The sequence below is a fragment of the Leptidea sinapis genome, chromosome 19 (genome assembly GCF_905404315.1).
Source record: "Leptidea sinapis chromosome 19, ilLepSina1.1, whole genome shotgun sequence".
Classification (NCBI taxonomy): domain Eukaryota; kingdom Metazoa; phylum Arthropoda; class Insecta; order Lepidoptera; family Pieridae; genus Leptidea; species Leptidea sinapis.
Window position 1 is genome coordinate 3,237,468 of NC_066283.1, and position 15,394 is coordinate 3,252,861.

At 36.7% G+C, this 15,394-nt stretch overlaps 1 protein-coding gene across 1 annotated transcript in view; it reads left to right on the forward strand.

The window, feature by feature from the left end:
• LOC126969909 (facilitated trehalose transporter Tret1-like) overlaps window positions 1–15,394 on the forward strand; it is a 74,392-nt gene that overhangs the window by 34,998 nt on the left and 24,000 nt on the right. The window contains exon 2 of the mRNA XM_050815535.1: window positions 1,823–1,954. Coding sequence (XP_050671492.1) covers window positions 1,870–1,954 — 85 coding nt within the window. The 5' untranslated portion in view covers window positions 1,823–1,869. The remainder of the gene's footprint in view (window positions 1–1,822; window positions 1,955–15,394) is intronic.

Here is a 15,394-nt window from a genome sequence, read left to right on the forward strand (position 1 = left end):
TATGTATGACTCGTATAAGTATTTTTTTTAATGATAATAAGGGGCGAGGCGAGCAGGACGTTCAGCTGATGGTAATTGGTACGTCCTGCCCATTACAATGCAGTGCCACTCAGGATTCTTGAAAAACCCAAATATTCTGAGCGGCACTACAACTGCGGTCGTCACCTTGAGACATAAGATGTTAAGTCTCATTTGCCCAGTAGCTACGGCGCCCTTCAGACCGAAATACAGTAATGCTTATACATTACTGATTCACGGCAGAAATAGGTGCCGTTGTGGTACCCATAATCTAGCCGGCATCCTGTGCAAAGGTGCCTCCCACTGGTGAGGAAAGTATCAAGGAATCCTTTTCATTCTTAACAATAATTGTTTGTCCGAACATTGCTAAGCAGAGAAGAAAATGTTGATGACGTGGAGGTGCATTTTGTAGTTAATGTGATCTGATAGGCGAAAAATAATCTTAGCACCGAGTTTTTGGCATTTTTCATCAATAATATAAAACAACATGCACACACGGACGGGTAAAAAAAGAAGGACTCCACGCCGTGATTTTAGCAAGTGAAGCACCGTTATGCTAGTGTGTGTGCGGTTACAGGGGATTACGGGGGAGGTTAGCTAGATCGATTTATCACCCCCGAAATCCCCTGCATACTTAATTTTATGAAAATCGTTGGAGCCGTTTCCGAGATTCAGATTATATATATATATACAAGAATTGCTCGTTTAAAGATATAAGATAAGATATATGGCCACAAATACTTATATAGTGTCGTTTTTACACTTTTTCAACGCAAGACGGCATTTTTAAAATATTTTATTGAGACGCAAACTGATCTGTCACAGACGATGACAATTCTCATAATGGCCGCCTATCGGCCTGTAGTAGAGTCAGTGTGTGCGTGGGGCTATGTATTTACACGTTAATCGACTCTTGTTTTGGTGCTACACTGTTATGTAAGGTGACACGGAGTCCTTTTTTTTTACTAGTCCGTGCATGCACATTGTTATTTATTTATTTTAGAATGCGTCATGCTCGTGATAGCGCGCTGCAGGAAAATTTCATACATATTCCATTGGCAATTATTTAAGTGATTGTGTTAAACAGGCGTTTACTTATATACAAAATTCTCGTTTCCCGGTGTTTGTTACCAAACTCCTCCGAATCGGCTAAACCAATTTGTTTGACAATTTGACTGTATATTGGGTAGGTCTGAGAATCGGCCAACATCTATTTTTCATACCCCTAAATGATAGGGCCCACCCCTAAATATTTTTTATTTATTTATTTTCTGACAATTTTTTTTTATGATTCAGCATAAAAAATACATACAAATTGAAATTTACACCAGTCTACGATCAACACCTATTTTTGTATCGCGATTTTAATATTATTCTAATCCGTCCACAAATACGCAATAGAGTTGCAAGATGGCAATAGAATATAATAATTATTGTAGTACGATAAATTTTATGTACGATCTATTTGGTAGGTCTGAGAATCGGTCGTCATCTGTTTTTTAACCCAAAAATTTCAATTATTGAATTTTTTTTTATTAATTTATATGGCAATAAAACGTTTGCTGGGTCAGCTAGTTATATGTATATAGAAATAATGCTTAAGACGTGAAACGGTGAAACACGTTCTCGCCAAAAAGAATGTAGCAGTGATTACTTCACATACTAGTTAGCTCTACAACGGTAAATATAAGAGCTAAAATTAAGCTCCTAGATTGTCTTTTTTTTGTTTTTTTTTGACGACAATTTTTTTATCTTCCATTGCAATGCTCAAATGAGTAAAATAAATCATGTTGTTTTGTTTCAGATTAGTGAAAAATGCGAAGCACGTAACAGACAAGTGCATATCTCAGTATGTTTTATGCGTCTGCGTTGCTGCGATGGTTCAGGAAGTTTCAGCATGGTGGTGTGGCCAACCAGTTCTTCATGGCGTTGATGGGTACGTACCCCAGATACCTTCATATATATATAATAAGCCAATATATAAACATATACAACTACTTAAAAAAAATAAGGTTTAAAAAACCCACTTCTAAAACTCAGAAGTATAAAATAACTTAATAGAGATAGTAGACACAGTTGAGGTTCATCACTTTAAAAACATAACATATTGTTTAGATTTACAAGAGCGACATCTCAAGTCAATTTCCTAATATGCAAATATTGGGGTTGAGCAGGTTATCAACTGTAAATTAGATCCTGTGGATGGGGCCACAACCTGAGAGTTGAACAAAGCAAACAGAATTTTATAACGAGGCGGTACTCGAACGGTTGGCTCAGTTAGAGCACCGGCACGGAACGCCGGAGGTCGTGGGTTCGAGTCCCGCATCATAAAATTTTGTTTTTAAAATTTTATTTGTGTAGAAAGAAGAAGTGAGGTTTATCACTTAAAAGACATAACATATTGTTTAGAGATCGTAGAACCAAGATAGGTGTAGTTGGCACCACTTCACAGTTGGCAATGTGTTGAAATTCTACTCTATCATCTTGGTTTTAACTCTGTTGATGGCCAGTCCGAATTCAAGGCTGGTTATTTCCAAACGTATTAGTAGTTCTTCAATATCCTCCTGCTGTAAAGCTAGATAGTGCTGTCAAAATGTAAATCCAAGATGGTGGCTGCATGAAATTGACAATTTTATGCAACATGGAGGTCGTTTTCATAGCTGTTGAGAGTGCTGAAATAGATAGTGCTCTCAAAATGTAAATCCAAGATGGCGGCTGCAAGAAAATGATAACTTTTTCGTCATGGGTGTCGTTTTCATAGTTTTTGAGGGTGCTGAAATAGATTCTTCTTCTCAATCTGTCAGATTGGCCGTGGTTGCTAAGTTGATGCTACATTTTTTGCAGCCGCCATCTTGAATTTTCATTTTGACAGCACTAGTTGGTATTAGTTTCAACAACCACGTAAACCATGACAAAACACATGTAGGTAACTTTTTTATGTCCAAAATAAATATACAAAAAAACCTAATCGAAAACTATTAAACCACATACATAAAAAATATAATAAATATTGCAGCCGCCATTTTAGTTTAACATTGTGAATTATGTTCACAAATTTATTACAATCGATCTGACGGACGTACAATTCGAATACTAATTACAATTATAATATAATAATAAATCATTCTTAGTATTATACTATGCTACTTTATGGTTTAGAAAAGGATAGCTCCGGTTTTAATGGAGCCGAGCTGAATGAAATACGCTGGTATTTTAAAAAGATCGCGGAAACATTAATAACAACGTGACACTCGTGTCGTCTTGATCGCGAAAACCGCTTAGGGGCTCGTCGATGCACATGTTTGTGTGAGTGTGTTATTTCGAACGATTGTAGGTTTAGATGGTAGGTAGTTTCCGTACTGGAGCCCTATTACCAAAATCGAAATACGAAGTTTCGGTTGACGGATCGTACATTTCCCTATTACGAAAGTGTTTCGGATTCGAAGATCGATACGAAGTTTGCGATTAGACATTCTGTCTTTCGTTTATCTTATTCCCAAATTCAATTGACATTTACTTTTTATGGTTATGTCTATGGTTCCGAAACGAAATCCATCCGCACTATTCGGATTCGAAGTATTTTGGTAATAGGATTTAATTCTCACCTCTGGGCGGGTGCTCCCCAGTACCAGCTTCTTCCATTTGATCGCATACAACGAAGCTCGAATCATCGACGATCAAGTCATCTCCGATCGGCTTGATTCTCTAGCATTGCGTAGAGATGTGGGTTCTCTCTGCATCTTCTACCGCATTTATCACGGGGAGTGCTCAGAGGAGCTGTTCGGGTTGATTCCAGCGGCCGAATTCCACCATCGGACATTACGTGCAAAATACCATCCGCATCACGTAGACGTCTGGCATTCCACAACCGCGCGTTTTCTTCGAAATTTCTTGCCTCGCACAGCCACTTTGTGGAATCAACTACCGGCAGCGGTCTTCCCGAACAGATACGACTTAGGGACCTTCAAGAAAAAAGCATACTCCCACCTTAAAGGCCGGCAACGCATTTCTTGACACACCTGTTATTGCGGATGTCCATGGGCGGTTGCCTCACCTCTCCCCAACCCGTGAGCCTCTTGCCCGTTTGCCCCCTCTCATATAAAAAAAAAATAGGATTTAATTCGAAGTTCGTCGTTCTTTTGTTTCGGACCGAAACTAGGCTTTCGATTTTGGTAATAGACCTCCAGGTACATACCGTCTGCTTACTGGTAAAACATGTTAAATGCATATTTTGTCCAAAATGAGTTAAAATGCAGTTATATGTATTTTTAATGCTCTATCTACTGTCGAAATAAAATAAGTAATAGGATTATTTAAAGCAAAGTTACTGAAGTTAAAATATGTTAAATAGCAATGATATGTCATAAACAATTCGTTGAAGTTGAATCGGAGTTAATACATTTATTTACTTTGTTTCGGCAAAAAATACATGAAAACTCACAACTATATACATAAGGTTTTCTTGTTGTCAGTTCAATCTAGTAAAAGTACATCATTATTTACTGATAAGATATCATATATGCACATACTATATTTTATGTTTATGAATCATCATGTTATCATCCCGCAGCCTAGCTCTTGTAAAACATAATAAACACATTTATTACTTTATACTTATAGGAACTCTAGCGAGATTTCTCAATTATTACGATATAACCAAGTAACACGTAAACGTTTCACGAAAACTGCCTCCTTCCTTTTGGATGTGATGGATAAGAACTGGCTTCTATGAGTCAAAGACTTCGCCTTTTGAGTATGAGTGCCGGAATAAACGCGTAAGCACCGTCGTTAACTCAAGGGCACACGTTCTAAGCACGATTGGAGAAATGGCATCCGGCCCGCTTGACTTCCTGACGTCCAACGAAAACAGAGCTCGCCTAACAGTTTTCTGTGTGAACTGTACTTCAGGCATAGAGCTCTGACACCGCGGGACGGTCGGCGGTGTTTTTCCTGTGTCATCAAGAGTCGAGTTGGAGGCAAAAAGAGCGCACAAAAGATCGGGATTTTCCATTTGCCGTATGGGCCAGGGTGTTATTCCTCATGTGCAGCGGCGGCAGGGACAACAACCAGAACTTGCGTGTTTCAGTCGGGTGTTGACGACATTCTTCGATTACATATCGGCTACTGCAACGGCATAGGCACGGGGATAATCAGAAGGGAAAAAAACTTTGCCCCAAGGGTATGATGCAAAAAAAGAACGTATCCTATCCCAATCTGTTTACTTGTAGTACCAAACGTGGCGGTTCGCTGGTGGTCTGTGACGGAGCTGTCGGATTAGCACTACACTCCTAATCAGACAATACGGACGTTCTGAGAAGGGCGTTGACAGACAACTGGTGACGATCGGGATGTGTAGTCAGCAGAAGATCTAATAAGGACGGAATGTGGCTATCCACATCTGGGAGCTGCGTTGGTGATTCAACCAATTGGGCAGACCATACGCCAATGAAAAATGATGCACAGTCCTGCGTAGTCTCAGGTCCGAGAACAAGCCATTCTGTTGAAGTCGCCCAACATTTCAATTTTAGCGATCAACAGTCAAGATGTTTATTTCTTTAAATTTTGCTCGCAATGATACTTTAGTATCTAGATTATAGATAGCGCGCATAGCTCGTCTGCAGTACAGAGATGGCATTAATATCGGCAGCATTACCCCATAACAATATACCATAGGACATAATGCTATTAAAATAACTATAGTACTTTAATCGCGCCGTATCTAATAAATAAACTACTTCTAAATTTAAAGTACCTATCTACTCCTGTAACTTGTTCGAAATTCTTCCCAAGACTCCTTTAAGTGCTTTTCTTTACTCCTCATTGTTTCGGATTTGGTAATTCATACCCACTTAAACAGTTCATCCTGTATACTAAAAATAAAAAATAAAATAATTAAAAAGAAACAACCGAGTTCTAAAACACTATTCCAAAACAATAGATATAATATGCACTAAAAAATATAAAAATAATTGCATTTTCTTAGACAATCTAATTATAGACAAGATTATTGTAATCTTTGGAATCAAACTCTCACCACTGTTTAAAGTATATCCTTTACAATAAAAAAAACATAGAAATCGGTTGGCGCAATATTGAGTTATTCGTAAATTTGTCGCGCACATACTTACATCAAATTTAAGACTTTTATGGTTTTCTCATGGATGCCATTGTCACATCTGGACAATATTACAATGGGACCATACGGGAAGCATCAGCTTTAAAATAAAAAAAGTAAGATCAAAATCGGTTCACCCAGTCGAAAGTTCTGAGAACATAACTCCTTTTTTTTGAAGTCGGTTAAAAATAATTGTAGGAAACAAGAAGCAATTGAAAACGATATAAAAATAAAAGAAAATCACAAAGAAAGAAATAAATACACAAGAAAATTCATATAATTTGCTATTAGATAGTCTTTATGAGCACAAGGTCTATGAATGTCTAGAAATATATTTCCAGTAATGGATATCTGTTCTTAAAATAGAATGCGGTAGCCCCACTTACAAGTTACTACAGACAGGTTGTTATTTAATGAATAGCTGTTATTTTAACATTACCAAGAGATAATTTAATATTTTAAATATATTTATTTATTACCCACTGCTTACTTGCGGTAGTAACTTTTCTGGGTATTTATTGAAGTAGACTTTGCGGAAATCCATAATTTTGTTTCGCCTTTACACAAAGCATCCTCAGGAGATGTTGACTCGCCAAACTCTGGCACGAGTCCGAATTGTTAGACAAATATTGGCGGAATTAATTTTAAATAGATTTATTTATTACCCACTGCATACTTGCGGTAGTAACTTTTCTTGATATTTTTTGAAGTAGGCGTCACTTTGCGGAAATCCATAATTTTGATTCGCCTTTACACAAAGCATCCTCAGGAGTTGTTGACTCGCCAAACTCTGGCATGAGTCCGAATTTTTTACAGACAAATATTGGCGGAATTACTCGTAACACTGAAGTAAACTCAAAACATTTGGATATTTTTCTGGATAAAATATAGTAGGGCTGCCGACAGAACAAATAAATAGAGAGGAAGTACAATAGACTTTTTTTATGACAATAAGGGACGAGATGAGCAGGACGTTCAGGTGATGGTAATTGATGCGCCCTGCCCATTACAATGCAGTGCCGCTCAGGATTCTTGAAATACCCGATAATACTGCGGCACTACAACTGCGCTCGTCACCTTGAGACATAAGATGTTAACTCTCATTTGCCCAGTAATTTCACTAGCTAGGGTGCCCTTCAGACCGAAACACAGTAATGCTTACATATTACTGATTCACGGCAGAAATAGGCGCTGTTGTGGTACCCATACTCTACCAGGCATCCTGTGAAAAGGAGTCTCCCACTGGTTAGACTTAGAATATACTAGCGTTTATAACACCTGACAGCTATTGTCAATGTGTGCGTTAGCTAGTGGTTTAATATTCAAAATACTAAGGACCGAATGCCAGGCGTGGCTGACTTTTAACGACTTGTTAATCAAAATTACGGTTACATTAACAATATAGTCGCTTTCCTTTTCTATCTTGCAGTATCTTCGCTAAATATGCTCTTTTTTCTTGCACGCTTTGAATGTTTATACGCTAGTATAGGAAGTCTATGGAGAATACAGATTAATGCAATATAGATATACTTAATACATTTAAATTAAGAACTTGTCACATTGACATTTTATTTTGACCTGACTGATTGTGGCTGCGTTCAGAAACGCCTGACTTTTATGGTTGTGGGTACATACCACAAACCAGTAAGTATATAATAATAGTATTTTCAATACACTTGCTCGTAAAGTCAGTCTTATTACATCGTTTCATAAACCGCCGAATTCCACCTTCGCACGACACGCCACAAGTTAGGATATCATCCTCACCATCTGGATGTGTGGCGGTCCTCCACAGTGCGGTTTTCAAGGAGCTTTCTTCCTCGTACTACAAAGCTGTGGAATGAGCTTCCTTGTGCGGTATTTCCGGGACGATATGACATGGGTACCTTCAAAAAAAGCGCGTACACCTTCCTTAAAAGCCGGCAACGCTTTTGTGATTCCTCTGGTGTTGCAGAGAATGTGGGCGGCGGTGATCATAACACCAGGTGACCCGTACGCTCGTTTGTCCTCCTATTCCATAAAAAAACAAAAACCAAACTATAACACACACATGCCTAATAATATTACACACTAGTGTATAATATAATTATCCCTACAAAGTTAAGTTAGTACCTAACTACAAATTAAATGTGAGTAAACAGAGCACTTTCAATTTAACCGGGTAATACAGTTTTTTGTGTAACAACAAAGAGGTTTTATGCCGCTGAAAATCTATCTAATTTTATGGAATAAGTAAATTTGTCCTTAATTATGACGGAAAATCATGTATTATTATAAAATGTTTTATAATTCACAATAATTTGTTATAAAATATAGGCATTTTATAAGTAAAATTATAATTTTGAACTAAACTGTATGGCTATTATTATGTAACCCAACACCTTATATTTGGCGCGTGCAAAAAAAAAACTTGCGCGCCATTTCCTAGTAATTTTATATTTTGTTTGTATCGCGTTTGTTTCTATATGGTAAATACCTAATTGTAAAAATGTCAAGTTTTTATACATAAGATGAACACTTGAAATATTTAACGCCGCATGAAATACTAAATTAGCACAAATACAAACGAAAGCTACTTGCAAAATCTAGAGAAAAGTACTTAGCTGCATATGATACTATAAAAATGTATGCGATACATGTTTCCATATACACATAAATCCATAGATACACATATGGGTTTGATGAAAAAAAATATTTTTAGTTTCAGTTTTAAGTATGCGTAAACCCCCAAAATTTATTGTTTTTTTTTTTTCTATTTTTGTGTGAAAATCTTAATGCGGTTCACAGAATACATCTATTTAACAAGTTTCAACAGTTATAGTTTCGGAAAAAAGTGGCTGTGACATTCGGACGGACAGGCAGACAGACATGATGAATCTATAAGGGTTCAATTTTTTGCCATTTGGCTACGGAACCCTAAAATGTAAATAAAAATAGTATTTTATCGAACTCTTTTTTTTATGAGATTTTATGGCCTGGTAACCTTATACCTTTAAGCCAATTATCGAACTCTATTAGTAGTATAGATTATGTTATGATTATTACAGAGTACATGAAATAGAATACAATGCTCTATCTTAGACCACGGGTGGCAAGTGGCAACCCTGACAAGCCTACCGCGAACTTAGCTGCATAGATTATATATAATAAAGGACCTCTCAATCATATTTCGTCTCAGCTCTTCAGCCTAGCGAAAATCTCTAAGAAAAAATCGATACACTCGATTGTATGAAACGTGCAGTCAATTGATAGATGACGGCTATAAGTATAATCTTGTAATATAAATGATACTAGCTGACCCTACAGACGTTATTCTGTACATAATTAATAAAATACTGTTTTTTTTTGTGAATTAGTCAATAATATTTAATAACATCAATAATTATTTCATAAAATATGCTCCCTGTTGTTATAATGAAATTGTTTCACAACAGAATGTCAAACCGTGCATCAATAAAATCTCTCATTGGAAATATATCCATATAAAACAAATATGGGTAATAAAAATAATTATGGGTCCCAAATCAAAATAAAATCTTTCCTCTCAAGTTGGACTAAACTGCAATCCATGAAGTAATCCGCAATCAAATCCGAAACACACATCAGGACAGTGGATTAATATATTTTAAGATGACGATAATATAATTCAGTCATTTAAGCAATTCACAAACGCCAAAACGCGTAAATGCTATTTAGAATGAAAATGGTGGCGTTTAATTAATAGAATTATTCTTTGTTACAACTCTGGAAACAAGGAATTAATTAATACTAATTCTGTTAGTCTATTGAGACAAATTAATAAGATACAAGTTAATTTGAATTTTGCGAATTGATGAACAGCAGCTGCGAGCCTCTTACAAATGTGTCTAGATCATCTGATCTAGAAATAAATATAACGAATGTGTTAAAAAAAATGAATTTTTGGGAATGCAAAGTATATTAAGAGAGTACCGTTTCCTTCTCTCAGGACACAATAGTTTCCAAAACGGTGGCAGTGCTCCAATTGACATCTGAAAGAGTTAAAAAATAACCAAATGTCTATTTAATGTCTGAAATTTGTCATTTCATTCATAAAATAGTTTCAAATGATGCAACGTTTTGAATGGGTGTGTGTGTAACCAGTTCACATCGCTAGAATAATATTATGGTTTTACCGACAAAACATACAATACAGAACGGAAAACGAACAATTGATTACAAACTGGAAACATATACGATTACGAATGGAACATGTTCCTACTCTGAAAAGAATAAATAAAATCCTTTCTCAACTCTTACTACCTACTTAAGTTACAACAATTTTTTTATAGAATAGGAGGACAGTCGAGGGTACAATAAAAAATTGTGTAACTGGTATACCCCCGTAACCGCACACACACTAGCATAAAGGTGCTTCACTTGCTTCATCACGGCGCGGAGACCTTCTTTTTTAGTAGCCCGTGCCATAGGACTACAAATAACTGAACTATTATTGTAAATATATATTTATTTTCTATTCTATTCTAATAAATGGACAGTAACAATATCATTAGTCTTAGTTTCAAGTCAGTGATTACTAAATTAAATATTAATAATCATGCAGTAAGATTTGATTTCGCTAACTCAACCCTACTCCGGGAATTATACTAGTAAAATTTGCAGGCCATTATCACGGACTCGTAAAAAAAGATGGACTCCGCGCTGTGATATTAGCAAGTGAAGCACCTTTATGCTAGTGTGTGTGCAGTTACGGGGTATACCAGTTTCACAATTTTTTCTCCCTTAAATAATCATATATCCACAAATTCTTTTATGGTATTGTTTTAACACTTTATCACAACGCACGGCGGCATTTTTATAATATTTTATTGCGACGCAAACTGATCTGTCGCAGACAATGGCAAATCTCATAATGGTGGCCGATCGGCTTGTATTAGTGTTAAGTGTACGCGTGGGGCTATGTATTCACACGTTTACTGGCTTGTTTTGTTGCCTCACTGTTATGTAAGGTGACACGGAGTCCTTTTTTTTTACACGTCCGTGGCCATTATATAGCGACCAACTAGGAATGGAATAAGGATCTTGAAAAGGGGTTTTTTAAATAGCGTTACTCTATAAATTTATCATTTAAATGCCCGTTCGTACGTAAGTAGATGCTCTTGGCCGTCACGGGTTATCCTGCCTAATTTGCCGCTCTTAATATATCAGCTGTTTTAGAGCCAACTGGTATTTTCTTTATCATTATAGTATAGTTTCAATTTTTCTCACCCACTAGGAAAATGTAACCTGTATATTATCATTATCAAATCGTTTTTTTCTCCAGTCCTATTCCATAAGAAAAAGGAAACAAGTGGAAATATTGTAATCAAAATTATTAAAACATTTGTGTCACTTATACGTCCAAAATTGAGACTAGTAGATTATAATTTGTATGCGTCAGAGAAAACAATGCAAGTGTCGTTACGTAAACTACGGAATGTGGGTAGAATGATAATATGTGTTGTGAAATTCAAAGTTACTAAAACATTTTCATTTAGGAAGTAAAACTTCTTTAGGCGTGACTTGGGGGTAACTCAGAATATTTTTCTGACGGAAGTAACGTTAGTACTTCGGTAGAAAAAAAACAATTGAAACAAATTTTTAACCATTATAATTTAATGGTTTAAAAAATTGTTTAAGTTTGCTCTGACGTTTGCGACATTCGTTAATTTTTCTTCGTCCATCGGACAGGCAAAAGGTCCGAGCCCATAGAGCAATATTCGTTAATATTCAATAACAACGTTATATTGATATGTGTGATATTAATAATTTAATTATTTTTATTCAATTATTTATTAAAAACACAGCTTCAATTAATGTAAGTATATCTTTAATGGTATAAATTAAATCTTCTTGTCTTTCAACTTTTTAAGAATATTTGTTATATACTCGATGTCCTAGAATAGGTGGGACCAACAAGGGCAAACGAAAATAACATATTTTGTAAATGAGCTTTCAAATAAGCAAAAAAAGTATATATATGTATCGGTTAATTATTCCTAAAGTTAATTATAATTAAGTTTTACTCAATCTTTAATCGCGCGTAAAGATTACACGCACACAATTTTTTTATGACATAGGAGATAAATGACGGGAGATCTGATGTTATGTGATCACAGTTGCCCATTCTCACTTTCAACACCAGCGAAAATAGGACTGCAGTGTTGAAAGCCTTTGAGGTACTTCTTTAAGGCTTTTCTGTACGTGATCGCCATTCGAGGACTTTACTGCCCCATCGGCCATCTGTGCGTCGAGCTATGTGCCCCGCCCACTGCTACTTCAGAGTTGCAATCATCTGGAATATGTGGATGACTTCGGTGCTCCTACGGATCACCTCATTTGTCTGAAACACCGAGCATAGCCCTCTCCATTGTCCTTTGAGCGACCATAAGCTTTATCATCAGGCCTATAGTTCTCTATCGACCTCGTCTGCGTTCCGTATGTCGTCACTGGCAACACACACTGGTTAAATCCATCGTCTTCAAACACGTGTAGTGGTGTTTCAATATTTAGTTGTATATATTTAGTACTACTTAGTAAATGGTTTCCATAGGTAATTTATTTTATCTGTAAAAGAGCCCCGAATACACCATAGTCCACACCACCACTGACACATAGCTCAGATAGCCATGGTTGCGAAACTGGACGGATGGCCGTTGGGGCAGTAAAGTCCTCGAATGACGATGACGTACCGGAAGACGCAGTGTAGGTAGGCCCCCATAAGATGGACCAACGATCTGGTCAAGATCGCCGGAATACGTTGAATGAGGGCAGCGCAGGTCCGAATGTCGTGGAGATCTTTGGGGGAGGCCTTTCTCCAGCAATGGACGTCTTCCGGCTGATGATGATGACTTTGCCTTTTCAGAGTCGCACCTAACGGATTCATGTTATTTATAATATTTGATTTATTATAATATTTCTGAACTCGACTGACCTCAGATGCTGTCTCTGCAGTTAGTATCAGTAAATTATACTAAGGCTGCGTTTAAATTGTTATTAAATTATTGTATTTAGAAATCATCAGCACGTGTTGAACTTATCTATACTATTAATTAATATTATAAAGCTGCAGTGTTTGTTTGTTTGAACGCGCTAATCTCTGGTACTACTGGTCCGATTTGAATGATTCTTTCAGTGTTGGGTAGTCCATTTATCGAGGAAGGCTATAGGCTATGTTTTTTTTTCAAAATTAGGGATCCGTAATAAAATTGCTATTTTGTAACACAAGGTGTAAAATCGAAAACCTATTTTTGCGTGCGCTGCAAAAACTATTGACAATAGAACAAAATGATGTACAGGCTATAATATAGGCAATATTTTATTACTTATAAAACTATCGCGTGAATTATACTTTATATGGCAAAACAACGTTTGCCGGGTCAGCTAGTATAGAATATTTTATGTATATTTTAAAGGATAAAAGTATGTTAGTTAATAAAATTAAAATATATTCCATTTTTTATGACAATAATGGACGAGACGAGCAGGACGTTCGGCTGATTCGCTCAGCCCATAACTATGCAGTGCCTAACAGAATTCTTGAAAAAAATTCCTTCAGAAATTCTGAGCAGCACAAGATTGCGACGAGCGCAAGACATAAGATGTTAAGTCTTATTTGCCAGTAATTGCCCACTAGCTATGGTGTCCTTCAGACCGAAACACAATAATGCTTACACATTACTGCTTCACGGCAGAAATAGGCACCGTTGTGGTAACCTTAATCTAGCCGGCATCCTGTGCAAAGGATCCTTCCACTGGTGCATACTGGTGCCATTTTACATGTGCATATAATAGAGTATGCCTGACTCACGGGAAGGCATCTATAACAGATACGATTGGGGGGCTTGGAGAAATTTGTTTCGGTTTGAACGAATATAGGTTAAACCAAGAATCCTAAGGAGCACTGCACATTAACGGATGAACTAACTATCAGGTCTTGCACGTCTCGTCATTCTTCACACTTAGGTTTTTTTTTAATTTTGTCATGGTCATGGTCCTGATTATTTCAGGCTGACCTCCAGTCTGGCTTCTTCCATTAGCATCAAAAATATCATCGTCTTTTGTATTTCGAATTCTGTTATTTTTGGTGTTGAGATTTTATGATTCACTTTTGCAAAAACAAAAATCAAAATTGCGGATATTCCGTAGATAGATATCATATATGATATCCTGGCGTGCATCCGTGCAGAATGGGATGTCGCTATGCCAACTTAAGGGGAAGAGTAAGCAGAAAACACGCAAAACAAGGTGTTTTTGGACAAGTTTTGTGGTGATAATATAGCATTTGGAGCTACACTATACACTACTTTATCCTGTTACACATACCCTTAAGCCTTACTTGTAGGTTGCTAATGCTTGCTGTTAGTTAAACTTAACACTCCAGAGCTATTATGAACTATCAGTTTTGTTTGCAGTTAAACAAGTTTTTTCTCGGCATGATGCATTTGTTTAGTATACTGCTCTCATAAAAGTTCTTCTAATAGCTTTTACTTTTTTGTGTTGGTACATTTATTAAGACTAGTAATCAATAATGAGGATTGTAAGCAATTAAACTGTTTGCGCCTTTAAGATGTTAAATTTTCGACGCAAGAATTTTGAAAATATTGGCTTTGTTACATAGGAGCCATGAACTCATATCGCTCAAGGTCGCCGGTATTTGGTGTCGCCTTAATGGCGGACAGGCTTGCCCTGCATGTTTCAGTATGACAACTCTCTCTGTTATCCCTACTTAAACATTTTATTGAGATAAAACCTTTAGTTGCGAATGTAACGGGCAACTACCTGTCTAAAATATAAGCATTCTATTTGTTTTACCCTTGAATAATTTATACGTCCAGATAGACTGTGACCGCTGTGAACACGCCGAACTATTAACCTCTATTTTCAGCTACGCACGCACACTAGAACAAAGTGACTGAAGTGTCACGAGTATAGGATAATGATGTCATGCACACTAAATTAAGGCGACACTAAATGCCAGCGACCTTGAGCGATATGAGTTCACGGCTGCCGGCCCGCCATCTATGTAACAAAGCCAATATTTTCAAAATTATTGCGCGGAAAACAGTTTATATGCTTACAATCCTCGTTATTCACTACTAATCTGAATAAATGAACCTACACAAAAAAGTACAAGCTATAAGAATAACTTTTCTGAGAGAAGTACCAAAAAAACGCGTCACGCCATGCCAAAAAACTTGTTTAACTTCAAAGAAAAGTGGTAGTTCTAAAAGGCTCGGCAGT